Consider the following 27,437-nt stretch of genomic DNA (forward strand, 5'->3'; position numbering starts at 1 on the left):
CTAGGGGCTGTGAAAGGAGCACTATACCGCTATACACACTTGCTGACCTGATAATAAATAGAAATATTCCAAGGCAAAAATTCCAGCAAGTTGTGATTGCGGTAAAAATAGAAAAATGTATTCAGTGTGAACACACTAGTTAAAACATGGGGATACAATCAGAGACATAAAAAAGAGAACAAATTAGGCATGAAACCAGAACGCTAACATGTTTCGGCACGCAGTCGTAATCATAGCTAGAGGGTACACCTGTGTTTAGCTTTAAATACCCTATTCTATACTCTCATTGGATACAATCTTTCATGCAAAGTTTAACTCTTTCTATACACTAATTAATTAAAGCTAAATTCAATCTTGAATGAGGAATTTGTGATAAAAGTAGCGCAAATTGCATCTTTCTTTCATGTAATTAGCAAGAGTCCATGAGCTAGTGACGTATGGGATATACATTCCTACCAGGAGGGGCAAAGTTTCCCAAACCTCAAAATGCCTATAAATACACCCCTCACCACACCCACAATTCAGTTTTACAAACTTTGCCTCCGATGGAGGTGGTGAAGTAAGTTTGTGCTAGATTCTACGTTGATATGCGCTCCGCAGCAAGTTGGAGCCCGGTTTTCCTCTCAGCGTGCAGTGAATGTCAGAGGGATGTGAGGAGAGTATTGCCTATTTGAATTCAATGATCTCCTTCTACGGGGTCTATTTCATAGGTTCTCTGTTATCGGTCGTGGAGATTCATCTCTTACCTCCCTTTTCAGATCGACGATATACTCTTATATATATATATATATATACCATTACCTCTGCTGATTTTCGTTTCAGTACTGGTTTGGCTTTCTACAAACATGTAGATGAGTGTCCTGGGGTAAGTAAGTCTTATTTTCTGTGACACTCTAAAGCTATGGTTGGGCACTTTTTTATAAAGTTCTAAATATATGTATTCAAACATTTATTTGCCTTGACTCAGAATGTTCAACTTTCCTTATTTTTCAGACAGTCAGTTTCATATTTGGGATAATGCATTTGATTTAATCATTTTTTCTTACCTTCAAAAATTTGACTTTTTTCCCTGTGGGCTGTTAGGCTCGCGGGGGCTGAAAATGCTTCATTTTATTGCGTCATTCTTGGCGCAGACTTTTTTGGCGCAAAAATTATTTTCCGTTTCCGGCGTCATACGTGTCGCCGGAAGTTGCTTCATTTTTTGACGTTATTTTGCGCCAAAAATGTCGGCGTTCCGGATGTGGCATCATTTTTGGCGCAAAAAAGCATTTAGGCGCCAAATAATGTGGGAGTCTTATTTGGCGCTAAAAAATATGGGCGTCGCTTTTGTCTCCACATTATTTAAGTCTCATTTTTCATTGCTTCTGGTTGCTAGAAGCTTGTTCTTTGGCATTTTTTCCCATTCCTGAAACTGTCATTTAAGGAATTTGATCAATTTTGCTTTATATGTTGTTGTTTTTTCTCTTACATATTGCAAGATGTCTCACGTTGCATCTGAGTCAGAAGATACTACAGGAAAATCGCTGTCTAGTGCTGGATCTACCAAAGCTAAGTGTATCTGCTGTAAACTTTTGGTAGCTATTCCTCCAGCTGTTGTTTGTATTGATTGTCATGACAAACTTGTTAATGCAGATAATATTTCCTTTAGTAAAGTACCATTGCCTGTTGCAGTTCCTTCAACATCTAAGGTGCAGAATGTTCCTGATAACATAAGAGATTTTGTTTCTGAATCCATAAAGAAGGCTATGTCTGTTATTTCTCCTTCTAGTAAACGTAAAAAATCTTTTAAAACTTCTCTCCCTACAGATGAATTTTTAAATGAACATCATCATTCTGATTCTGATGACTCTTCTGGTTCAGAGGATTCTGTCTCAGAGGTTGATGCTGATAAATCTTCATATTTATTTAAAATGGAATTTATTCGTTCTTTACTTAAAGAAGTTCTAATTGCTTTAGAAATAGAGGATTCTGGTCCTCTTGATACTAATTCTAAACGTTTGGATAAGGTATTTAAATCTCCTGTGGTTATTCTAGAAGTTTTTCCTGTTCCTAATGCTATTTCTGCAGTAATTTCCAAAGAATGGGATAAATTGGGTAATTCATTTACTCCTTCTAAACGTTTTAAGCAATTATATCCTGTGCCGTCTGACAGATTAGAATTTTGGGACAAAATCCCTAAAGTTGATGGGGCTATTTCTACCCTTGCTAAACGTACTACTATTCCTACGTCAGATGGTACTTCGTTTAAGGATCCTTTAGATAGGAAAATTGAATCCTTTCTAAGAAAAGCTTATCTGTGTTCAGGTAATCTTCTTAGACCTGCTATATCTTTGGCTGATGTTGCTGCAGCTTCAACTTTTTGGTTGGAAACCTTAGCGCAACAAGTAACACATCATGATTCTCATGATATTATTATTCTTCTTCAGCATGCTAATAATTTTATCTGTGATGCCATCTTTGATATTATCAGGGTTGATGTCAGGTTTATGTCTCTAGCTATTTTAGCTAGAAGAGCTTTATGGCTTAAGACTTGGAATGCTGATATGGCTTCTAAATCAACTCTACTTTCCATTTCTTTCCAGGGTAACAAATTATTTGGTTCTCAGTTGGATTCTATTATTTCAACTGTTACTGGTGGGAAAGGAACTTTTTTACCACAGGATAAAAAATCTAAGGGTAAAAACAGAGCTAATAATAGTTTTCGTTCCTTTCGTTTCAACAAAGAACAAAAACCTGATCCTTCATCCTCAGGAGCAGTTTCAGTTTGGAAACCATCTCCAATCTGGAATAAATCCAAGCCAGCCAGAAAGTCAAAGCCTGCTTCTAAGTCCACATGAAGGTGCGGCCCTCATTCCAGCTCAGCTGGTAGGGGGCAGGTTACGTTTTTTCAAAGAAATTTGGATCAATTCTGTTCACAATCTTTGGATTCAGAACATTGTTTCAGAAGGGTACAGAATTGGTTTCAAGATGAGACCTCCTGCAAAGAGATTTTTTCTTTCCCGTGTCCCAGTAAATCCAGTAAAAGCTCAAGCATTTCTGAATTGTGTTTCAGATCTAGAGTTGACTGGAGTAATTATGCCAGTTCCAGTTCAGGAACAGGGGATGGGGTTTTATTCAAATCTCTTCATTGTACCAAAGAAGGAGAATTCCTTCAGACCAGTTCTGGATCTAAAAATATTGAATCGTTATGTAAGGATACCAACGTTCAAGATGGTAACTGTAAGGACTATCTTGCCTTTTGTTCAGCAAGGGAATTATATGTCCACAATAGATTTACAGGATGCATATCTGCATATTCCGATTCATCCGGATCATTATCGGTTCCTGAGATTCTCTTTTCTGGACAAGCATTACCAGTTTGTGGCTCTGCCGTTTGGCCTTGCTACAGCTCCAAGAATTTTTACAAAGGTTCTCGGTGCCCTTCTGTCTGTAATCAGAGAACAGGGTATTGTGGTATTTCCTTATTTGGACGATATCTTGGTACTTGCTCAGTCTTTACATTTAGCAGAATTTCATACGAATCGACTTGTGTTGTTTCTTCAAGATCATGGTTGGAGGATCAATTTACCAAAAAGTTCATTGATTCCTCAGACAAGGGTAACCTTTCTGGGTTTCCAAATAGATTCAGTGTCTATGACTCTGTCTTTAACAGACAAGAGGCGTCTAAAACTGATGGCAGCTTGTCGAAACCTTCAGTCACAATCATTCCCTTCGGTAGCCTTATGCATGGAAATTCTAGGTCTTATGACTGCTGCATCGGACGCGATCCCCTTTGCTCGTTTTCACATGCGACCTCTTCAGCTTTGTATGTTGAATCAATGGTGCAAGGATTACACAAAGATATCTCAATTAATATCTTTAAAACCGATTGTTCGACACTCTCTAACGTGGTGGACAGATCACCATCGTTTAATTCAGGGGGCTTCTTTTGTGCTTCCGACCTGGACTGTAATTTCAACAGATGCAAGTCTCACAGGTTGGGGAGCTGTGTGGGGATCTCTGACGGCACAAGGAGTTTGGGAATCTCAGGAGGTGAGATTACCGATCAATATTTTGGAACTCCGTGCAATTTTCAGAGCTCTTCAGTTTTGGCCTCTTCTGAAGAGAGAATCGTTCATTTGTTTTCAGACAGACAATGTCACAACTGTGGCATACATCAATCATCAAGGAGGAACTCACAGTCCTCTGGCTATGAAAGAAGTATCTCGAATTTTGGTTTGGGCGGAATCCAGCTCCTGTCTAATCTCTGCGGTTCATATCCCAGGTGTAGACAATTGGGAAGCGGATAATCTCAGTCGCCAAACGTTGCATCCGGGCGAATGGTCTCTTCACCCAGAGGTATTTCTTCAGATCGTTCAAATGTGGGAACTTCCAGAAATAGATTTGATGGCGTCCCATCTAAACAAGAAACTTCCCAGGTATCTGTCCAGATCCCGGGATCCTCAGGTGGAGGCAGTGGATGCATTATCACTTCCTTGGAAGTATCATCCTGCCTATATCTTTCCGCCTCTAGTTCTTCTTCCAAGAGTAATCTCCAAGATTCTGAAGGAATGCTAGTTTGTTCTGCTGGTAGCTCCGGCATGGCCTCACAGGTTTTGGTATGCGGATCTTGTCCGGATGGCCTCTTGCCAACCGTGGACTCTTCCGTTAAGACCAGACCTTCTGTCACAAGGTCCTTTTTTCCATCAGGATCTGAAATCCTTAAATTTAAAGGTATGGAGATTGAACGCTTGATTCTTCGTCAAAGAGGTTTCTCTGACGCTGTGATTAATACTATGTTACAGGCTCGTAAATCTGTATCTAGAGAGATATATTATAGAGTCTGGAAGACTTATATTTCTTGGTGTATTTCTCATCATTTTTCCTGGCATTCTTTTAGAATTCCGAGAATTTTACAGTTTCTTCAGGATGGTTTAGATAAAGGTTTGTCCGCAAGTTCCTTGAAAGGACAAATCTCTGCTCTTTCTGTTCTTTTTCACAGAAAGATTGCTATTCTTCCTGATATTCATTGTTTTGTACAAGCTTTGGTTCGTATAAAACCTGTCATTAAGTCAATTTCTCCTCCTTGGAGTTTGAATTTGGTTCTGGGGGCTCTTCAAGCTCCTCCGTTTGAACCTATGCATTCATTGGACATTAAATTACTTTCTTGGAAAGTTTTGTTCCTTTTGGCCATCTCTTCTGCCAGAAGAGTTTCTGAATTATCTGCTCTTTCTTGTGAGTCTCCTTTTCTGATTTTTCATCAGGATAAGGCGGTGTTGCGAACTTCTTTTGAATTTTTACCTAAAGTTGTGAATTCCAACAACATTAGTAGAGAAATTGTGGTTCCTTCATTATGTCCTAATCCTAAGAATTCTAAGGAGAAATTGTTGCATTCTTTGGATGTTGTTAGAGCTTTGAAATATTATGTTGAAGCTACTAAATCTTTCAGAAAGACTTCTAGTCTATTTGTTATCTTTTCCGGTTCTAGAAAAGGCCAGAAAGCTTCTGCCATTTCTTTGGCATCTTGGTTGAAATCTTTAATTCATCTTGCCTATGTTGAGTCGGGTAAAACTCCGCCTCAGAGAATTACAGCTCATTCTACTAGGTCAGTTTCTACTTCCTGGGCGTTTAGGAATGAAGCTTCGGTTGATCAGATTTGCAAAGCAGCAACTTGGTCCTCTTTGCATACTTTTACTAAATTCTACCATTTTGATGTATTTTCTTCTTCTGAAGCAGTTTTTGGTAGAAAAGTACTTCAGGCAGCGGTTTCAGTTTGAATCTTCTGCTTATGTTTTTCGTTAAACTTTATTTTGGGTGTGGATTATTTTCAGCAGGAATTGGCTGTCTTTATTTTATCCCTCCCTCTCTAGTGACTCTTGTGTGGAAAGATCCACATCTTGGGTAATCATTATCCCATACGACACTAGCTCATGGACTCTTGCTAATTACATGAAAGAAAACATAATTTATGTAAGAACTTACCTGATAAATTCATTTCTTTCATATTAGCAAGAGTCCATGAGGCCCGCCCTTTTTTTGGGGTGGTTATGATTTTTTTGTATAAAGCACAATTATTCCAATTCCTTATTTTATATGCTTTCGCACTTTTTTCTCATCACCCCACTTCTTGGCTATTCGTTAAACTGAATTGTGGGTGTGGTGAGGGGTGTATTTATAGGCATTTTGAGGTTTGGGAAACTTTGCCCCTCCTGGTAGGAATGTATATCCCATACGTCACTAGCTCATGGACTCTTGCTAATATGAAAGAAATGAATTTATCAGGTAAGTTCTTACATAAATTATGTTTCCCATTGCATCAATTTTGCACCATTTTTTTGGCACTAAAATTTTCGAGCCTTTTATTTTGTTTAAAATAGCTGCTCTTACTTTACTCGTTTTTTACATAATAAGCACTATGTCCCATTCCTGAAACTGCTATATTTAAGGGGAATAGATTTTTTTTCTTCTGTTAATTTTAATTTTTTTGTTTTACATTTTTTTGCAACAATGTCTCAATCTGAACCTGCCTCTGAGGTTATCATAGGAACTGAGCTGCCTAACATATTTCTACCAAAGCTAAGTATGTTTGTTGTAAAAATGTTTTATATGCTGATATTTCTTTGAGTACAAATGCATCCACTGTATTACCATTGCACTCTATTGCAAATGGCATTCCTGCAGAAATGAAAGATTTTATTGCTGTAGCGATAGAGAAGGCTATGACTTTACAAAGTTTTCCTAAGGCTAGTGAAATTTGTACTGACCGACAGCATACTGATGTATCTTCTACTGATAGGGGTTCCTCTGATTCAGTGGATCCTACATCAGAATCTGAAATTTGACAAATCATCTTTATTTAAAATAGAACATATGCACTCTTTTTTGAAGGAAGTATCATTTACTTTGGGTATTGAGGAGTTTAAACTTCCTGATGATAAATCTAGTAATCGTTTAAATTCTGTATTTAATACTACTGTTATTACACCTGAAGGGTTTCCTATTCCAGACGCTTTCTCTAATGTGAATGCTAAATAATGGTCTAAGCCTGGTACCTCCTTTTAACCCTTCTTCTAGGTTTAAAAAATTGTATCCTTTGCCTGTTGCTAATCTGAAACTTTGGGAAACAGTCCCTAAGGTTGATGAGGCTATTTCCACTATGAAAGAAGTATTGTCTTCCATAGGAATGGTAGTACATTAAGCAAAAGACCCTTTAAATAGGAAGCTTGAATCTCATCTTAGAAGGGCATATTTACAAACTGGCTATATTCTTAGACCAGTTATTTCTATGGCGGATGATGCTGTTGCTTCTACTTTTTGGTTGGACAGTTTAGCTCAGCAGTTGTCTTCGGATCCTGAATTATCTAACATTATCCTTTTACTTCAACACGTAGATCATTTTCTTTGCAATGCAATCTTTGATGTTATGAAAATCAATGTCAAATCTATGTATTTTAGCAATTCTAACTAGAAGAGCTTTATGGCTTAAATCTTGGAATGCTGACATGGTATCTAAAACAAGATTACTGTCTTTTTTTCAAGGTAAAAAACTTTTTGGATCTTAATTAACTTCTATTATTTTCACTATTGCTGGGAGAAAGGTTTTTTTTTTTTTTTTTTTCTTGGGGAAGAAAAACTTCAAGGGGAAACAGAAAACTGCTCCCTCCCCTAAAGCCTCTGGCTCTAATTGGAGACCATGTCCAAATTGGAATAAATCCAAGCCATATAAGAAAGCGAATCCAGCCTAAGCCTGCATAAAGGTGTGGCCCCCAATCCAGTTCTTCTGGTGGGGGGCAGACTTAAACTGTTTAAAAAAAATTGGGCAGACTGGTTCCAAAATCAGTGGATTCCGAATATTATTTCTCAATGGTATCAAATTGGATTCAGAATAAGGCCTCCCATGGGAAGATTCTTTCTCACCCATGTACCAAAAAACACAGTAAAGGCCCAAGCATTTCTGATATGTGTTTAAGATCTAGAACGCTTGGGGGTTATATGTCCCAGTTCCTTTGCAGGAACAGGGGTTGGGTTTTTATTCAAATCTTTTCATTGTTTCAAAGAACGAAAATTCTTTCAGACCAATTTTGGATCTGAAAACTTTGAATTGATTTGTAAGAGTCCAAACTTTCAAGATGGTGACTAAGGACTATTATGCCTTTTGTACAGCAGGGTCAATGTATGTCCACAATAGACTTACAGAATGCTTACCTTCACATCCCAATCCACTCAGATCATTATCAATTTCTGAGATTCTTTTTTTTTTTTTTTTTTTTTTTCTAGACAAGAATTACCAATTTGTCCCTCTTCCATTTGGCCTTGCAACAGTTAAGAAAATATTCTCGAAGGTTCTCAGTGCCCTTCTATCTGTAATCAGAAAGCAGGGTATTATGGTGTTTCCTTATTTAGATGATATCTTGGTACTAGCTCAATTGTTTTCATTTAGCAGAATCTCACACAAAACAACTATTGTCATTTCTTCAAAGACATAGTTGGAGGATCAATTTACTAAAGTTTCTGGATTCCTTTAGACAAAGGTCACCTTTTTAGGTTTCCAGATTGTGTCCATGACCCTAACAGTAAAGAGACAATTGAAATTGGTTTTAGCTTGTCTAAACCTTCAGTCTTTCATTCTCTTCAGAGACCATGTGTATGGAAGTTTTAAGTCTCATGATTACAGCATTGGACGCAATCCCCTTTGTTCGTTTTCATATGAGACCTCTACAGCTTTGCATGTTGCACCAATGGTGCAGGGATTACACTTGGATATCACAACTGATATTCTTAAATCCCAACACTCCACTCTCTCTGACTTGGTGGTTAAACCACCACTTTATTCTTCAAAGGGCCTCCTTTGTTCGCCCTACCTGGTCTGTGATCACAACAGAGGCATGTCTTACAGGTTGGGTAGCTGTCTGTGGGTCTCTGACAGCACAAGAAGTTTGGAATCCTCAAGTGGTGAGGTTACCAATCAATATCCTGGAACTCCGTGCACTATTCAGAGCTCTTCAGGCTTGGCTACTATTAAAGAGAGAAACTTCCATTCTTTTTCAGACATACAATGTCACAACAGTGGCATATGTCAATCATCAAGGAGGAGGGGGACTGACAGTCCCCTAGCACTGGAAGAAGTATCTCAAATACTTTCTTGGGTGGAATTAAATTCTTGTCTAATCACTGCGATTCATATCCCAGGGTAGACAGCTGGGAAGCGGTTTTTCTCAGCTGTCAATCTCTACATATGGGGGAGTAGCCTCTCCATCCAGATGTGTTCTCTCAAATTGTACAGATGATCTGATGTCCTCAGGTACCTTTCCAGGTCCAGGGATCCTCAGGCGGAAATGATGGATGCTCTAGCAGTTCCTTGGTTTTACCAGCCTGCTTACATTTCCCCCCCCCCCCTCTGGTTCTACTTCCATGAGTGATCTTAAAAATCATAATGGAACAATTTTTTGTTTTTCTGATAGCACCCACATGGCCTCACAGGATTTGGTATGCAGACCTTGTCCGAATGTCCAGTTGCCAGCCTTGGCCTCTTCCTCTAAAACCAGACCTCTTGTCTCAAGGCCTGTTCTTCCATCCAGATCTCAAATCTCACTTGATGGCATGGAAATTGAAAGTTTAGTACTCATAGAGGTTTCTCTGACTAACACTATGATTCAGGCTCGCAAGCCTGTTAAAAGGAAAATCTACCACAAGGTTTGGAAAACCTATATATCATGGTGTTCTTCACAATGGTTTGGATAAAGGTTTGTCTGCCAATACCTTGAAAGGACAAATTTCTGCTCTTTCTGTTTTATTTCGCAGATAGATTGCTAATCTTCCTTATATTCACTGTTTTGTCCAGGCATTAATTCAAATTCAACCTGTGAATCTTTCTCCTCCTTGGAGTCTTAATTTGGTATTATATTCTTCAGGCTCCTCTTTTTGAGCCTATGCATTCTTTGGACATTAAACTACTTTCTTGGAAATTGTTGTTTCTGTTGGCCATCTCTTCTGCTAGAAGAGTTTCTAAATTGTCTGCTTTCTTGCGAGTCTCCTTATCTGATTTTTCACCAAGATTAAGCGGTTTTGCTGACTTCTTTAAAATTTTTGCCTAAAGTTGTGAATTCTAACATTAATAGGAAAATCATTGTTCCTTTATGTCCTAATCCTAATAATAATATTGAAAGATCTTTACATTCTTTGGATGTCGTTAGAGCTTTAAAATACTATGTACAGTAGATGCTAAGGATTTCATACAGATTTCTAGTCTATTTGTTGTATTTTCGGGTTCTAGAAAAGGTCAGAAAGCCTCTGCCATTTCTTTAGCATCTTGGTTGAAACTTCTTATTCACAAAGCTTTAGAGACAGGTCAGTCTCTGCTTTAGAGAATTACAGCTCATTGTACTAGATCAGTTGCCACTTCTTAGGCTTTCAAGAATGAAGCTTCAGTTGATCGAATCTGTAAAGCAGCCACTTCTTTGCATACCTTTACTAAATTTTACCTTTTTGATGTGTTTGCTTCTTCAGAAGCAGCTTTTGGTAGAAAGGTTCTTCAGCCAGCTGTCTGTTTGATTCTAGTGCCTTTAATTTGAGTTGGGGTTTTTTTTTAAAAAATTTAAAGAAACTTAAAGGGACACTGAACCCAAACTTTTTCTTTCGTGATGCATATAGATCATGCAATTTTAAGCAACTTTCTAATTTACTCCTATTATCAAATTTTCTTAATTCTCTTGGTGTCTTTAGTTGAAATGCAATAATGTATGTTTAGATGCCGGCCCATTTTTGGTGAACAACCTGGATTGTTCTTGCTGATTGGACAGAACTTGTTTATTGATGGGTGAATTTATCCACCAGAGTTCTGAACCAAAATAGCTTAGATGCCTTCTTTAAATAAAGATAGTAAGAGAACGAAGAAAAATAGGAGTCAATTAGAAATTGCTTAAAATTGCATGTTCTATCTGAATCACAAAAGAAAAAATGTGGGTTCAGTGTCCCTTTTAATTATTTTTGGATTTAGTTTCTCAGCGAAAATAGCTGTTTTTATTTTATCCCTCTTTGTTACTCGTAGACTTCCACATTTTGGGTATTCCATCAGTAACAAGCTCGTTGACTCTCGCCACCTATATGAAAAAACAATTTATGTAAGAACTTACCTGATAAATTCATTTATTTTCATCTTTCTCCTGCTCCTTTTTTTTTTTTATTTTACACTATTTATACACCAACTTGTCTATATGTTAAACTGAGATATGAGTGAGGTGGGAGACATTCATAGGCATTTGAGGTTTGGGAAACTTTTCCTCCTCCCTCCTGGTAGGAATGTATATCCCATCAGTAACAAGCTCGTGGACTCTCGCCACCATGAAAGAAATTAATTTATAGGGGAAGTTCTTACGTAAAAAAAATTCTACCAGTCTCTTCAGTACTCATATGAATACCTTACCAATCTAGTTTATATATAGTTGGTATTCATGGTAACACACTAGAGCGTTCTAATTCCCCAAAATAGATAGTTATTTCCTCATTTTTATAGTATGCTGACACTCAGGGGAATTATACATGTTGTACCCCCTTTATGAGTATATTGTAGAGGGAGTTAAGGTTTCTACTGAACTGCTTTTATTATATTATTATTATTATATTATGTTTATCTTGTCCAACTTTCCTTATATGCTGATGGGCTTGTTGACACAGGTCAAGTTTTCACTTATGTTTGGTTAGCTTGTTATAATATAAAAAAATTAAGGAGCATTTTTGTCTTTCTCTCCGGTTATATATGTTTGTGAGTAACCCCTATATATACAGAGTAGTGTTGGTCTCATCTTGAAATCCTGTTAGCGTTTTTTGTCATGTCTGTATCCACCTTCTTTCTCTTAGAACATTTGCTCCACATTTAACAACATCTAGGTTTGCATTTAGCAGCAGTACTGATGCTACAAGGCTATTTTTTATTTTATTTGTGGGCACATCTTTTTCTTCCTGCTCCTTTTTATGGCTTTTATTCCTTTTCTTACCTTACTATGTCTGGCTATACGTTAGACTGAGGGGTTTGGGAATCGTTGCTTCCTGATAGTGGTAGAGAAGATTACCAGGAGTAATGAATTATTGACTCTCGCCACCATGAAAGAAATTAATTTCAGGTAAGCATAAATTTGTTGCTATTTTGCAGGATGGTTTAGATGGGGGATTTATCTGCCAGTTCTTTTGAAGGCTCAGTTTTCTGTCCTTATGTCCCGTAAAAAGTTATATTTTGCTTTTGTAGGTTCTTTCTTTTGGGCCATATGCATTAGGTGAATATATAAGCTTATTTTTGGAAGTTTTTGTTTATTTTAGCCGTTTCATCTCTTAGAGTTTAGAGTTCATCTGTTTAGAGTCTACTGTGTGTTCCTCATCATTTTTTTTTTTTTTTTTTTTTCTTTAGGATAAGGCTATGTTTTCTGTCATAAAGTTGGGACGTTGTTCTTTATTATTCAGTTCTTCAGTGTTCTTGTTTTATCAGTGGACCAATTTTTGCTAGTCAGTTGTTTGGTGGTCTTTGCTCATTTTTGTCTTCCATTTTAATGTTGTTGCTTCTTCTGAGGCATCCTTTGGTAGGGTGTCCTTCATGCAGTCTCATGTTGAATAATTTTTGCATGTTGGTTATTTTTTATTGTCTTTTCTATAGGGTTTATTGAGGTTGTGGATTTAATTTTTCATTTCTTTTCTGTTATTACTTGTGGACTCCACAGCTTGGGTTTTAGTTCCCAGGAGTAATGGGTCATGGACTCTCCCCACCTGTATGAAAGAAAAGATAATTTATGCTTACCTGATGATAAATTAATTTATTTCATGGTGGTGAGAGTCCACGAGACCCCACCCTGTTTTGTTTTTTTCTGGGTTTTTTTTCCTTTTTGCGCGCACTTTTTTTTTTTCTGCTCCTATTTTGTTGGCTCTTGTTACTTTTCTTTCCTCTTTGTGCTCGGCTATACATTAGACTGGTGAGAGAGGAGGGGTTTTATAGACTTCTTGGGGTTTGGGAATCTTTGCCTCCTCATAGTGTTATGGAAGAGTAATTCCCAGGAGTAGTGGATCGTGGACTCTTACCACCATGAAAGAAATGAATTTACCAGGTAAGCATAAATTAAGAAAACAAGCTTTTAATTCTAGGTTTATCTCCTGCCCTCTTCTGAAGTCAGTGAGCTGATAATGGCTGTGTGAAATATAGAAGTTACTTACTTTGCCCAGTGACTCTGTCCCTAACTGTCCTCAAAAGAGATTCAAGATGGGTAAAACCTAGATTTCAACATGGTGGTACCCATAACTGATGAAACAAACTTTATACTTCAATATTTAAACAATTCATATAATTTAAAAAATACAACTGCATATCATTCTCAGGCTAATCTTTGCTTTGAATACATCATATCTAGCATTAATTTAGGGTTTAATGTCCCTTTTTAATTGAATATAATTTGATATTTTAATCTTTGTACACGGTTATTAAAAGATGAAGGCATGCTTTTAATATATCATAAAAGTTCCACATGGGGACAACATATTTTTTTTTTTTTGTGTGTGTAAACTCTGTGTGGTGTGCGAATAATGTGAAATTTAATTTGTAAGGTTTTTTTGTTGTTTTTTCTCCTTACAAGGACTTGTGAAGCTTTGTTCAGCCCACAGCTATTAGGGAAAGATCAATATGGCATTCATGAAAGAGTGCTTAAATCACTTCTACTGTCTGATGTGGATTTAAGAAAACAATTTGCTGGGAATATTGTTCTATCAGGTATTTAACTCTTCAACAAACTTTAACTCTTTTAAATAAAACTATGAAAGATGTTCCGTATTTAAAAACCAAACCGACTGCTGCACTATATAGATGCTTTTACAATTTTATTTTTACTTATTTTTTTAATACTCTGCCACATTGTAGTATTGGACATGTGCAGGATTTCACATCAACATGTTAGTTGGTAACTTCATGTAGGCCATCAGAAATTAAGAAAATATATGCTAATGAAGGATGTGGCCCCTAAGGTGTGCTGGGATGATGCATACAATTATTTTGGAGGGTTCAAACAAGGCAAAAGCTTTGCAGTATACGGAACCATTTACAGTCTCATATTATTCTGGCAGCCGCTGTGGTAAGCAGAATTGGTGTGAGGCGGTAGATGGCGTTTTACAATTTTTAAACCTCTTGATCCGCACTATTTATACATGTTGGTGAAAAGAAGCTGCAATATCGGCACCCAACACATTTGCATTGAGAGAGATTTCATATAGCTGGCGAGAGACCATAAACTGTTACATATGGGATATACATTCCTACCAGGAACCTCAAAACCTATAAAACCCCTCCCACTTCACTCATACCTTAGTTTTTAACTTTGCCTCCGTTGGAGGTGGTTGAAGCATGATGTGCTAGATTACTGCAGTGAAAGGCGCGTCAGGACATATGGAGGCCCAGTTCCCCTCAGAGTACAGTGCTTATCAGAGGGATGTGATTGGAGTACTGCCTCATGATACAATGTTTTCACCTCATGGGAAATCCTTCATAGGCTCTCTGTAAATTTGGTCACAGGGACTCATCTTCTGCCTTCCTTTACAGATCGATGTTATAATCCTATTCCATTATCTCTGCTGATATTCACTTAGTAGCAGACAACCAAACCAGTACTGAAACATGAGTGTCTATGGGTCAGTATGTTTTGTATTTTTTTTAAGACATTTACAGCTATGTTTATGGGCACTTTTAAGATGTTTAACTATATATGTGTATGTATGGCCCTAGTACAGATACTTACTATTCCCCTTGTCAAAACTGGCGCATAAAATGCCTGTTTAGGTCGCGCTCCATATAATATGCAATAACCGCGCATCAACATTGACGCATAAATATATATCCAACACTTATAACACTTATCAAACTGGCGCGCCATAGTACACAGAATTGATTTGAAACGCACCTCAAACTTGACGCAGCCTAATGGCCGGACGGCGGATCGATAAAATGGTGTTTTGAAATTGCGCACACTGACAGTTACTGCTTACCTAGGCTGCATTTGCTTAGTGCTCTAACGTCCATGCAACGCTATATAAACGGAGGGAATATTTTTTTTTCCTTTCCTCAAAAAGCTTGCCTTAAGGGGGTTATAATAGTATTTATTGCATCTAATTTTTCTGAAATTTTAGTCATAATAGAGCAGCACCAATCTGTCCCTAAATTAGGATGAGGATTCCTCTAACTCATCTGTCGTAGAACCTGATAATTTCTCCCTTTTTATTAAAATTGAACATATTCTTTCTCTTTTGAAGGAAGTTTTAGTAACTTTAGGTTTTAAATAAGCTATACCTTCTGATAAGCCATGTAATCATTTAAATTCAGTATATAAAACTGTTGATCTCCCTGAGATTTTCCCTATACCTGATGCTGTTTCTGATATAATTGCTAAGGAATAGTCTAAGCCAGGTGCGTGTCTTAATACCACTAAAAGGTTTTATAAAAAACTATATCCTTTACCTGCTGCTAACTTAGTTATGGGAAACAGTTCTCAAAGTTGATTGGTCCATTTCCACTCTAGCTAAATGCATTACTATTCCTTTAGAAGACTATACTTCTTTTAAAAGACCCTTTAGATAGAAAACTTTAATCTTTAAGAAGGGCATTTCTAGATACTGGCTATATACCAGCTATATCTATTGCTGATGTGGCTGCTGCTTCTACTTACTGGTTGACAAGTCTTGCACAGCAGTTGTGCGTTGACCATGAATATTCTAATCTTTTTAATTTACTTCAAAATGCAAACAATTTTATTTATGATGCAGTATTTGATATTATGAAAATTAACATCAAAAGCATGTCTCTAGCTATACTTACCAGAAGAGCCCTATGGCATGCTGACATGGCTTCTTTCCAAGGAAAGAGATTGTGTCTCAACTGGATTATATTATTTCTACTATTACTGGAGGTGGTAAGGGAGCTTTTCTTCACAAGACAAAAAGTTAAAGAAATTTAAAGCTGCCAAACATTTTTGTTCCTTTTGTCAGAATAGAGAACAGAAAACAGACTCCTCCCTTAAACCCTCTGGCTCAGTCTGGAGACCTACTTCAAATTGGAACAAATCCAAACAGAATAAGAAATCTAATCCAGCCTCTAAAACCAAATGAATCTGGTAGGGGGCAGATTAAACCTTTTCAGAAAGCTTGGTTACAATCTGTCAAAAATCCCTTGATTCAAAAAAAATTTCTCAGGGATATCGAATTGGATTCAAAATAAGACCTCCCACAGGAAGGTTCTTTCTCACCAATATTACAAAATATCCAATAAAAGCTCACTTGTCTACAATCTGTCTCAGATCTGGAACATATGGAGTAATTGTTTGTTTCTTTGCAGGAACAGGGGAAGGGATTTTATTCAAATATCTTCATTGTACCAAAAAAGTAACACTTTCAGACCAATTCTAACCAAATTTGTAAGAATATATTGATAGTGGAGTACACCTAGCGCCTACTAAATAAGACCTCTGGCTTTGATAATTTGACACCTAGTTGTCAAAATGGAAAGATGAAATTAATAAGGTATACCAAAGCGCCAACTATACGAAGGCTGGGTCTGGACCTAATGCAATATTATCAAACGATTACAATAAACAATTTGAGTACACAAATAAGTTAAAAACATGGATCCATGTATAAACAATCAAATTTATACAACAATAATAGCTAAATGAATAGTTAAAACAAAGTTATGTAACGGATATAGCATTTAAAATTGTGCAAACATTGCTCTTAAAAATATTCATAAAAAATTCCAAATTTAGTATAAGGCTCACAACAGAAATTCAACTTTGTGTTTACCATATACACATACACAAATTTGTACAGCAATAATAGCTAAATGAATAGTTAAAACAAATAGTTAAATAGCAGATATGGCATTTAAAATTGTGCAAACAATGCTCTTAAAAAATATTCCTAAAAAATTCCAAATTAAGTATAAGGCTCACAACAGAAATTCAACTTTGTGTTTACCACATACACATAATAGGTGAAATATATTAGTCAGTTATATAATATTATCTAACCAATAATGTTCTCGATTCTATGCAATACTAAATATTGCCAATAGTGACTAATGTGTAGGGCTCTGAGTAAGACCTTTAACTGTGTGTTTACCACATACGCATTGTCAAGTAAAAAATATTGTGACAGCAATAAGCCAATGTAAAGAAAGTGTATCAAAAAAGTTGTGTGCAAAAATTAGTGTACAAAAGATATTAATGGTCAAAAAATAGGTTGATCTTCAAAAAATGTGAATTAAGAACAAAGATTGTGAAAAATGAAAAACCAAAAATTTACAAAAACATTGTGGTGTGTTCCAATAGTAACTTATATAAATGTAAATAATAGTCCAAAAAATAGTCCAACAGTGAAAACTTAATGGAAAAAATAATCCAACAATAAATTATAATAAGTAGTGTGTCTCTTTAAGAAAAAACATAATCCTTAAAGTTTTGTGAATCCTAACAGCAATAGTTATGGTGATTTTCCAAGTGTTTTATACTGAATAGCAGTGTCAGTACTTGCTAGCCAAGTGTTTTATACTGAATAGCAGTGTCAGTACTTGCTAGCCATTTTCCAACCCAAAATTCTATCTTCTTGGCAAATATTTTGTTATAATCCCTGGATGATCCTTCTGTAAAAGAAAGATATGATGGTGTAGATTGTTTTTAGATCAATAGAAAATGAAATTGTGCTTACCAGTCGACGCGTTTCGGTCACAAAGATAAAGGTCTTTGTGACCGAAACGCGTCGACTGGTAAGCACAATTTCATTTTCTATTGATCTAAAAACAATCTACACCATCATATCTTTCTTTTACAGAAGGATCATCCAGGGATTATAACAAAATATTTGCCAAGAAGATAGAATTTTGGGTTGGAAAACAGCTAGCAAGTACTGACACTACTATTCAGTATAAAACACTTGGAAAATCACCATAACTATTGCTGTTAGGATTCACAACACTTTAAGGATTATTGTTTTTTCTTAGAGACACACTACTTATTATAATTTATTGTTGGATTATTTTTTCTATTAAGTTTTCACTGTTGGACTATTTTTTGGACTATTATTTACATTTATATAAGTTACTATTGGAACACACCACAATGTTTTCGTAAATTTTTGGTTTTTCATTTTTCACAATCTTTGTTCTTAATTCACGTTTTTTTGAAGATCAACCTATTTTTTGACCATTAATATCTTTTGTACACTAATTTTTGCACACAACTTTTTTGATACACTTTCTTTACATTGGCTTATTGCTGTCACAATATTTTTTACTTGACAATGCGTATGTGGTAGCCACACAGTTAAAGGTCTTACTCAGAGCCCTACACATTAGTCACTATTGGCAATATTTAGTATTGCATAGAATCGAGAACATTATTGGTTAGATAATATTATATAACAGACTAATATATTTCACCTATTATGTGTATGTGGTAAACACAGTTGAATTTCTGTTGTGAGCCTTATACTTAATTTGGAATTTTTTAGGAATATTTTTTAAGAGCATTGTTTGCACAATTTTAAATGCCATATCTGCTATTTAACTATTTGTTTTAACTATTCATTTAGCTATTATTGCTGTACAAATTTGTGTATATGGTAAACACAAAGTTGAATTTCTGTTGTGAGCCTTATACTAAATTTGGAATTTTTTATGAATATTTTTAAGAGCAATGTTTGCACAATTTTAAATGCTATATCCGTTACATAACTATTTGTTTTAACTATTCATTTAGCTGCTATTGTTGTATAAATTTGATTGTTTATACATGGATCCATGTTTTTAACTTATTGTGTACTCAATAAATTGTTTATTGTAATCGTTTGATAATATTGCATTAGGTCCAGACCCAGCCTTCGTATAGTTGGCGCTTTGGTATACCTTATTAGTTTCAAATTTGTAAGAATTCCAACTTTCAAAATGGATACTATCAGGACTATTCTGCCTTTTGTTCAACAAGATCACTTTGTCCACAATAGATTTACAGGATGCTTACCTTCACATCCCAATTCACCCAGAACATTACCAGTTTCTAAGGTTTTCTTTTCTTGAAAAGCATTCTCAGTTTGTTGCTCTTCAATTTGGTCTAGCTACAGCTCCAATAATATTTACAAAGGCTCTGTGCCCTTTTATCTGTAAGGGTATTGAAGTATTTCATTAGCTGGACGATATCTTGGTACTAGCTCAATCTTCTCATTTAGCAGAATCTCTCAAAAAACTGTTGTTTCTTCAAAGACTTGCTTAAAGGATCAGACAAATTTTAACTTTTTAGATTTCCAGATAGATTCAGTGTCATTGACACTTTCCCTAACAAAAAAGAGACCAATGAAATTGATATAAGCTTGTCTTAACCTTTAGTCTCTCTCATTCTCTTCAGTGGCTCTGTATATGGAAGTACTAGGCCTCATGATTGCAGCTTTGGACGCATTTCCATTTGCTCGATTTCATATGAGACCTCTTCAGCTTTTGTATGCTGCGCCAATGGTGCAAGGATTATACTTACATATCACAAGTTATATTCTTAGATCCCAGCATGCACCTATATACGACTTGGTGGCTGAATCACCAGTCTCTAACTCAGGGGGCTTCTTTTGCTTGTCCCACCTGATCTGTGATCACCACAGATGCAATCCTTTCAGGTAGGATAGTTGTCTAGGGGTCTCTGACAGCACAAGGAGTTTGGCAACCTCACCTTCCGAGGATTCCAATCAATGTTGTGGAACTTTGTGCACTCTTCAGGGCCCTTCAGGCTTAGCCTCTGTCCTCTGTCTGAAAATGGAGATAAGGCTCCCTTTTCAATAGTGTTACAGCATTAGCGTATGTCAATCATCAAGAGGGAACTCGGTTCCCTAGCCATGATAGAAATATCTTGAATCCTTTCTTGGGCAGAAACCAATTCCTGCCTCATCACTGCAATTCAAATCCCAGGTGTAGACAACTGGGTGGCAGACTACCTCAGTAGTCAGTCCCTACATCCAGAAGAGTGGTTTCACCACCAATATGTATTCTATCTGATTGTAAAACACTAGTGCCTACCAGAAATAGATCTGATATTCTCTCTTTGAACAAAGTTCCCATGTGCCTTGCAAGGTCAAGGGATCCTCAGGCATATTGGATACTCTAGCTGTTACTTGGTCTTTTTAGCCTGCTTATATATTTCCCCCTCTGTCCCTCCTCGCCAGAGTGATTTCCAAGATAAAATTGTAACAGTCATTTGTAATCCTGATAGCCCCACATCTTGGGTATTATATCCCATAAATAACAGGTCATGGAGTCTCGCCACCTATATGAAAGAAAACATAATTTCTTACCTAATAAATTAATTTATTTCATTGTGGCGAGAGTCCATGAGCCCACACACATTTGGAGGGGGGGGTAGGCACTTTTTTTCTCTGCTCCTAATTTTGGCTTTTATTCCTAAACACCATCACTTGGCTATATGTCATACTAAGGTATGAGTGAGGTGGGATGGGTGTTATAGTCTTTTGGGGTTTGGAAAACTTTGCCTCCTTCTGGTAGGAATGTATATTCCATACGTAACAGGACTCTCGCCACCATGAAATAAGTTAGTTTATCAGGTAAGTTATATAAATGTTTTTAAAATAATGTAAATAACAAACACTGCTCCAGTTTGGTGTGCTCTGTTTCCATAAGGTGTGTGGGTACAGTGAGATTGATGGGGGATATATATATATATATATATATATATATATATATATATATATTCATATTCATATTCATAAACCATCACTTTTTTTTCTTTACTTTTTTTGCAGCTACAGTGTACTCAACATTTCAGGTTCATTTTTTTTTTCCCCATAGGTGGAAGTACTTTGTTCCCAGGTTTAACATCTCGACTTCAAAGGGAAATCTCTTCCATGGTTCCCCTGGATTTGTTAAACACTGTGAATGTATCGAGGGTTCTAGACAAAGATTTTGCAGTCTGGCGTGGTGGAGCAACTATGGCTAATTTGCAGAGTTTTCACACTGCCTGGATCAGCAGACACGATTATAATGAATTTGGTCCAAACATTGTTCATAGAAGATGTTTTTAATTTGTAATGAAATTTTAAAAAGTACAATTAAGTCTAAGATTTTAATTTTAAGAATGAGCCGCACACGATTTTTCACAACTGCACTATTCCTGGTGGTGGCATTTTAACATTGGTAATGAGGCACTTAAAGGGGCACCGTACTAAAAATATAAATAGCACATCTGAAAACAAATACAGCTGTATTAGTTGTATACTTCCTACTAAAGTGTATTGTCTAGTAATTATAATTGGATACTAGGTACTCCTGACACTTTGTGAGCTTTAAGGTGCCAAAGTCACTGCATTAGTAGGAAGTGCACAACTGCTATTGGTATAGTAGTTAAAATATGAAGTAAATGTATCACTTTTTCCCAGAATGATTATTTGAGTACAGTTTGCGTTTTAATCCCTTTTTTTTTATCACAACTATAATTTATTTTTTATTTGTATTAATTAGACAGTGAAACGCAACCTTTTGATAAGTTAGTCACAATGAGCACCAAAATGGAAAGCACTTTAAGAATTTTAATTGTATTTCTTTATACACATTTACAGTGTAATATTTTCTGGTTTGCATGTGATCATCTTATAATACTAATCACAAGTTATTTGCCAATTGATAAGTTTATGGTTTTATTAATTTCACTGAGTTATCCACAATTGTTTCACAAGATTTCATTGTTTGACCACAAAATGTTCTAAATTTGCAGGGCACAATTTTTGAAGGATGTCAAGCGTGATAATCTCATTCTGGCTAGTTAGTGGTCTGTGAAGATGGGAATGTCATTAAATTACTTTTTTTCTTTTTTTGTTCACACTGACATCCAAATGTCAATGGCTTAATGTTTTTCTAAAGTTCAGTCAATAAAATTTTAACCTATAATTTGAATGTTTTTGATTTAGGGTTACAATTGTAGCTGCCTTCAACTAAAGGAAAGCAAGCAGCTGTAAAATCACATTTTTAACATAAAAGTAAAATCTATACAGATATTATGTGCCTACAGGCTCAGGTAGATTTATCATGACTGGATGTTAAAGGGACGTAGTCAACTTTTTAAGTTTCTTTCCTGAATAATTCAGTTTTCTTGTGCTTGCAGGGGTTTGCCCTGCTCCACCATTAAAGTAGAGGCAGTGATCTTTTTATAAACAAGTGAGGATTAGTAGGAAGTGTAATACCAATACTGCAGTGATCAGTGTATGCAGCATGTTAAATTACAGTGAAGCATGCACGTTAATTCTATTACAGCAAGTGAGCTAGTTAGGAGTGGAATACACATAGCCATACAGGGCTAGCTTAAGACAAGGGGTTTATACTGTAGTGGAGTTTGGGGGGTACATTTAGTTGATTGCAAACCCCAATCGGGAATCTAGCTTTTTCTTTTTTTTTTTTTATATTTTTATTGAGGATATAAAAGTTTACAAACATAGAATGCATGGTACAATCAGCATTACAAACATTTGTGACATATCTGAGAGCTTTTGATGTACCTAAAAAAATAATCATCCCCTTAAATTTTTCCCTTTAACTTAACAATATAGATCACTTATGGATCTTGTAAGCAAAGACAGTATGCTGCAGGGGTTTAATATAAAGCAAAAATACAAAATAAACAGAAAAATTGTATCGCTGAAAATAATAATGCTTTGCTAATCTTCCTAGTTAGAGGAAAAAGGATGCAAAAGCCCAACTTGGGTACTCATGTGATAAATATAAATATAATAAAGCCCCGTGTTTAAAGTAACAAAGATATGTAAAGAAGAAAAATGCCAGCAACTGATGAGTTTTATGTTAAATCGCTTAAAGGTGGTTGAGGTGTGTTGGTGGTCGGGCATGGTTGCTCAGGTATAAATCTCTGGTGGCTCTAAAAAGGGATGTTAGCGATTCGAGTTTGGGATAGTAAGGCAGCTATCCTTGTTTTGCTAATGAGGTCATCTAATGGTCAGTAAATGAACTAATGGTGATGATATCTAGATGTTTGGGATCTCTCTGGTATATGGTTAAAAGAAGTTAGGTGTTCTGGAACTCTAAGGGAAATAGTTTAACTGCTTAACAGAATAATATCTAAAAGAGTACTTGTTGATATATAGGGTACAGTACAGGGCAAGTTAGCACAGTGAAAGCAGTATGTGAAGACAACAAGAACAATAATTTATACACATTAAACATCAGTAAACAGTGAATATGCGTCATATATTTTGATAGATTTTGAAGAAAAAAAAAAATGTAATGGACAATACCAGGTGCTCTGGGGAAAAGTTCACCCCTTCCGCGGCTTCGGCCGCAAACCGTGGAGTGAGGGATCAGTCAACAAGAGAACATTTAAGGGACCCCTTACATTATGAGAGTAGGTATCAGCGGTTATACTATAGGAGAGGTTATAGCGTGTTACTATCATGAGGGCGTTAACTGTTACATGGCCACTGTGTTGGAAACAATGCTAAGTATGATATGGAAACAAGTGTTTTTATGAAAGTGGGTAAAATATAACTAAACATGGAGTGTATTTAAAGGGACAGTTTACTCAAAATTTTTCTCCCCTTTAATTTGTTTCCAATGATCCACTTTACCTGCTGGAGTGTATTAAATTATTTACAAGTAGCTCCTTTAACCTTATATTGGCATTTGAAATAGTTGATTTAGCATGCGGTATCCCCACTTATTCTGAAAGTTTGTGGCCGCAGGTCCAAGCTATAGATAAGCTTTGTAAACACAGCCAGCAGAAGAAATTACACTCCCAGTGGGATATAGCAGAGATAAGGTAATAAAAATGTTTATTTTCCATTGTTCTCTCAAAGTACTGGTGATTATTTTATGGACAGATATAAGATAAAGTAGTAGGTATATGTACACAATGTGGTACAGTAATGAGATCTGATTATACCTACAAGCTCAACCCATTTTATTAGGTTGTGGCTTCAAAAACACAAAATCAGAGCTTTAATATACACAAACCTTAAAAAGCTAATTTCTTTTGCAAGATGTACCGAGTCCACGGTGTCATCCTTACTTGTGGGATATTATCCTTCCTAACAGGAAGTGGCAAAGAGAGCACCCACAGCAGAGCTGTCTATATAGCTCCACCCCCCAGTTATTCTCTAAGCAGGAAGGGTAAAGTGAAAGAGGCGATAAACTGTTTTTATTTTTCTTCAAGCAAGAGTTTATTTTTAAATGGTACCGGTGTGTACTATTTACTCTCAGGCGGGAGATGGATGAAGATTTCTGCCTAGAGGATGATGATCTTAGCATTTGTAACTAAGGTCCCCTGCTATTCCCACAGAGGCTGAGGAGTACAGGAAAACTTCAGTGTGAGGAACGGTTTCTTGCTATACAGCAATGAGGTATGTTCAGTCATTTTTTCTGGAGAGACTGTGATATTTCAGAAAGGCTGACATTATCCCCATGAGGGGAAGGGTAAGCAGTAATCCTAGACTTATAGTGGCATTACTAAGCTTGCATAAAGGGCTAAACTTATGGTTGACACTCAGTTTGAATTATATTAACAGTTGTGTGTTCTGGGAGTACTGTTAATAATACTTTAAGGGACAACTGTATTGAGGGTACACCTGGCTTTTTGGGGTTTTTAGAACCCACATGGCTGGTAAAAACGCTTAGTGCGTTATTTTGAAGGCCTTAGTAACATTGAGTGAGATGGGCGGGGCCTATTTTCTCGCCTCAGTTGTGCGGTTGTTTTCTCTAGACAGGCAGCAAGCTACAACACCGGAGGGTCCTGGTGAACTTCTTGGGCCAAATCGAAGCTTTATCCCCACATTACCAATCCCTATGGGCAGGTAGGCGCCACAGCAGAGCTGTGGCAAGGTGCTGACAGGGTTTTTGAAGGTTTTTGGCACTTTGTCAATTCGGTTTCCATATTTGGGGGTTAATTGTTTAATTTGCTTGTGGTGCAATCTTACTAAAGCTTATTGAATCTGCTGTAAAAATTTTGAAAATTTTTTTGCAGATTGTTTATGCCTTTTTTTCTCTTAAAGGCACAGTACTGTTTTTATAATTGTTTTTTCACTGAATAAAGTGTTTTCCAAGCTTGCTTGTCTCATTACTAGCCTGTTCAACATGTCTGACATTGAGGAAACTCCTTGCTCAATATGTTTAGAAGCCATTGTGGAACCCCCTCTTAGAATGTGTCCCACATGTACTGATATGTCTATAAATTGCAAACAGCATATTTTGTCTTATAAGAGTTTGGCACTGGATGATTCTCAGACAGAAGGAAATCGGGTTATGCCATCTAGTTCTCCCCAAGTGTCACAACCAGTAACGCCCGCACAAGTGACGCCAAGTACCTCTAGTGCGTCTAATTCTTTCACCTTGCAAGATATGGCCACAGTTATGAATTCTACCCTCAGAGGTTTTATCTAAACTGCCTGGGTTGCAAGGGAAGCGCAGTAGCTCTGGGTTAAGAACAAATGCTGAGCCTTCTGATGCTTTAGTAGCCGTATCCGATGTACCCTCACAATGTTCAGAGGTAGGGATGAGGGATTTGCTGTCTGAGGGAGAAATTTCTGATTCAGGAAAGATGTTCCCTCAGACAGATTCAGATATGACGGCATTTAAATTTAAGCTAGAGCACCTCCGCTAATTGCTCAGGGAGGTTTTAGCGACTCTGGATGATTGTGACCCTATTGTAGTTCCAGAGAAATTGTTTAAATGGACAAATATTTAGAGGTTCCTGTTTCACTGATGTTTTTCCGGTCCCTAAGAGGATTTCGGACATTGTTACTAAGGATTGGGATAGACCAGGTATTCCGTTCGCTCCCCCTCCTATTTTTAAGATGTTTCCCATATCCGACACCATGCGGGACTCGTGGCAGACGGTCCCTAAGGTGGAGGGAGCTATTTCTACTCTGGCTAAGCGTACAACTATACCTATTGAGGACAGTTGTGCTTTCAAAGATCCTATGGATAAAAAAATTAGAGGGTCTCCTAAAGAAAATTTTTGTTCATCAGGGTTTTCTTCTCCAGCCTATAGCGTGCATTGTTCCTGTAACCACTGCAGCTGCCTTTTGGTTCGAGGCTCTGGAAGAGGCTCTTCAAGTGGAGACCCCATTAGATAATATTCTGGATAGAATTTGGGCTATTAAGCTAGCTAATTCTTTCATTACAGATGCCGCTTTTCATCTGGCTAAATTAGCGGCAAAGAATTCAAGTTTTGCCATTTTAGCGCGTAGAGCGTTATGGCTTAAGTCCTGGTCGGCTGATGTATCATCAGAATCTAAGCTTTTGACCATCCCTTTCAAGGGTAAGACCCTATTCGGGCCTGAACTGAAAGAGATCATTTCAGATATCACTGGAGGGAAGGGTCATGCCCTCCCTCAGGATAAGTCAGATAAGATGAGGACCAAACAAAATAATTTTCGTTCCTTTCGAAACTTCAAGGGTGGTCCCGCTTCCTCTTCCCCTGCTGCAAGGCAAGAGGGGAACTTTGCTCAAGCCAAGTGGGTCTGGAGACCTAACCAGGCTTGGAACAAAGGTAAACAGGCCAAGAAGCCTGCTGCTGCCACCAAGACAGCATGATGGGGTAGCCTCCGATCCGGGAGCGGATCTAGTAGGGGGCAGACCTTCTCTCTTTGCTCAGGCTTGGGCAAGAGACATTCAGGACTCCTGGGCTGTAGAAATCGTAATCCAGGGTATCTTCTAGATTTCAAAGATTCTCCTCCAAGGGGGAGATTCCATCTTTCTCAATTGTCTGTAAACCAGACAAAAAGAGAGGCGTTCTTACGCTGTGTAGAAGATCTATTTACCATGGGAGTGATCTGCCCAGTTCCGAAAACGGGGCAGGGGTTCTACTCCAATCTGTTTGTGGTTCCCAAAAAAGAGGGAACCTTCAGACCAATTTTAGATCTAAAGATCCTAAACCAATTCCTCAGAGTCCCATCCTTCAAGATGGAGACCATTCGGACTATTTTACCAATGATCCAGGAGGGTCAATATATGACCACCGTGGACTTAAAGGATGCGTATCTACACATCCCTATCCACAAAGTTCATCACCAATTCCTCAGGTTTGCCTTTCTGGACAAGCATTACCAGTTTGTGGCTCTTCTCTTCGAGTTGGCCACGGCTCCAAGAATTTTCACAAAGGTGCTAGGGTCCCTTCTTGCGGTCCTAAGGCCGCGGGGCATAGCAGTGGCGCCTTATCTAGACATCCTAATTCAAGCGTCGAATTTCCAACTAACCAAGTCTCACACGGACTTCGTGTTGGCCTTTCTAAGATCTCGTGGGTGGAAGGTGAATGTTAAAGAGTTCTTTCCCCTCTCACACGAGTTTCAATCCTAGGGACTCTGATAGACTCGGTGGACATGAAAATATTTCTGACTGAGGTCAGGAAATCAAAGATTTTAGCCACCTGCCGAGCTCTTCATTGCATTCCTCGGCC

At 37.2% G+C, this 27,437-nt stretch overlaps 1 protein-coding gene across 1 annotated transcript in view; it reads left to right on the forward strand.

Annotated features, from left to right (window-relative positions):
- LOC128656551 (actin-3-like) overlaps nucleotides 1-21,118 on the forward strand; it is a 301,926-nt gene extending 280,808 nt beyond the window's left edge. Inside the window, exons 8-9 of the mRNA XM_053710518.1 lie at nucleotides 13,590-13,723; nucleotides 20,834-21,118. Of these exons, the coding sequence (XP_053566493.1) occupies nucleotides 13,590-13,723; nucleotides 20,834-21,066 (367 nt within the window). The 3' untranslated portion in view covers nucleotides 21,067-21,118. The remainder of the gene's footprint in view (nucleotides 1-13,589; nucleotides 13,724-20,833) is intronic.
- Nucleotides 21,119-27,437: the final 6,319 nt, after the last annotated feature.

This window comes from Bombina bombina, chromosome 4 (genome assembly GCF_027579735.1).
Source record: "Bombina bombina isolate aBomBom1 chromosome 4, aBomBom1.pri, whole genome shotgun sequence".
NCBI classification, from domain to species: Eukaryota; Metazoa; Chordata; class Amphibia; order Anura; family Bombinatoridae; genus Bombina; species Bombina bombina.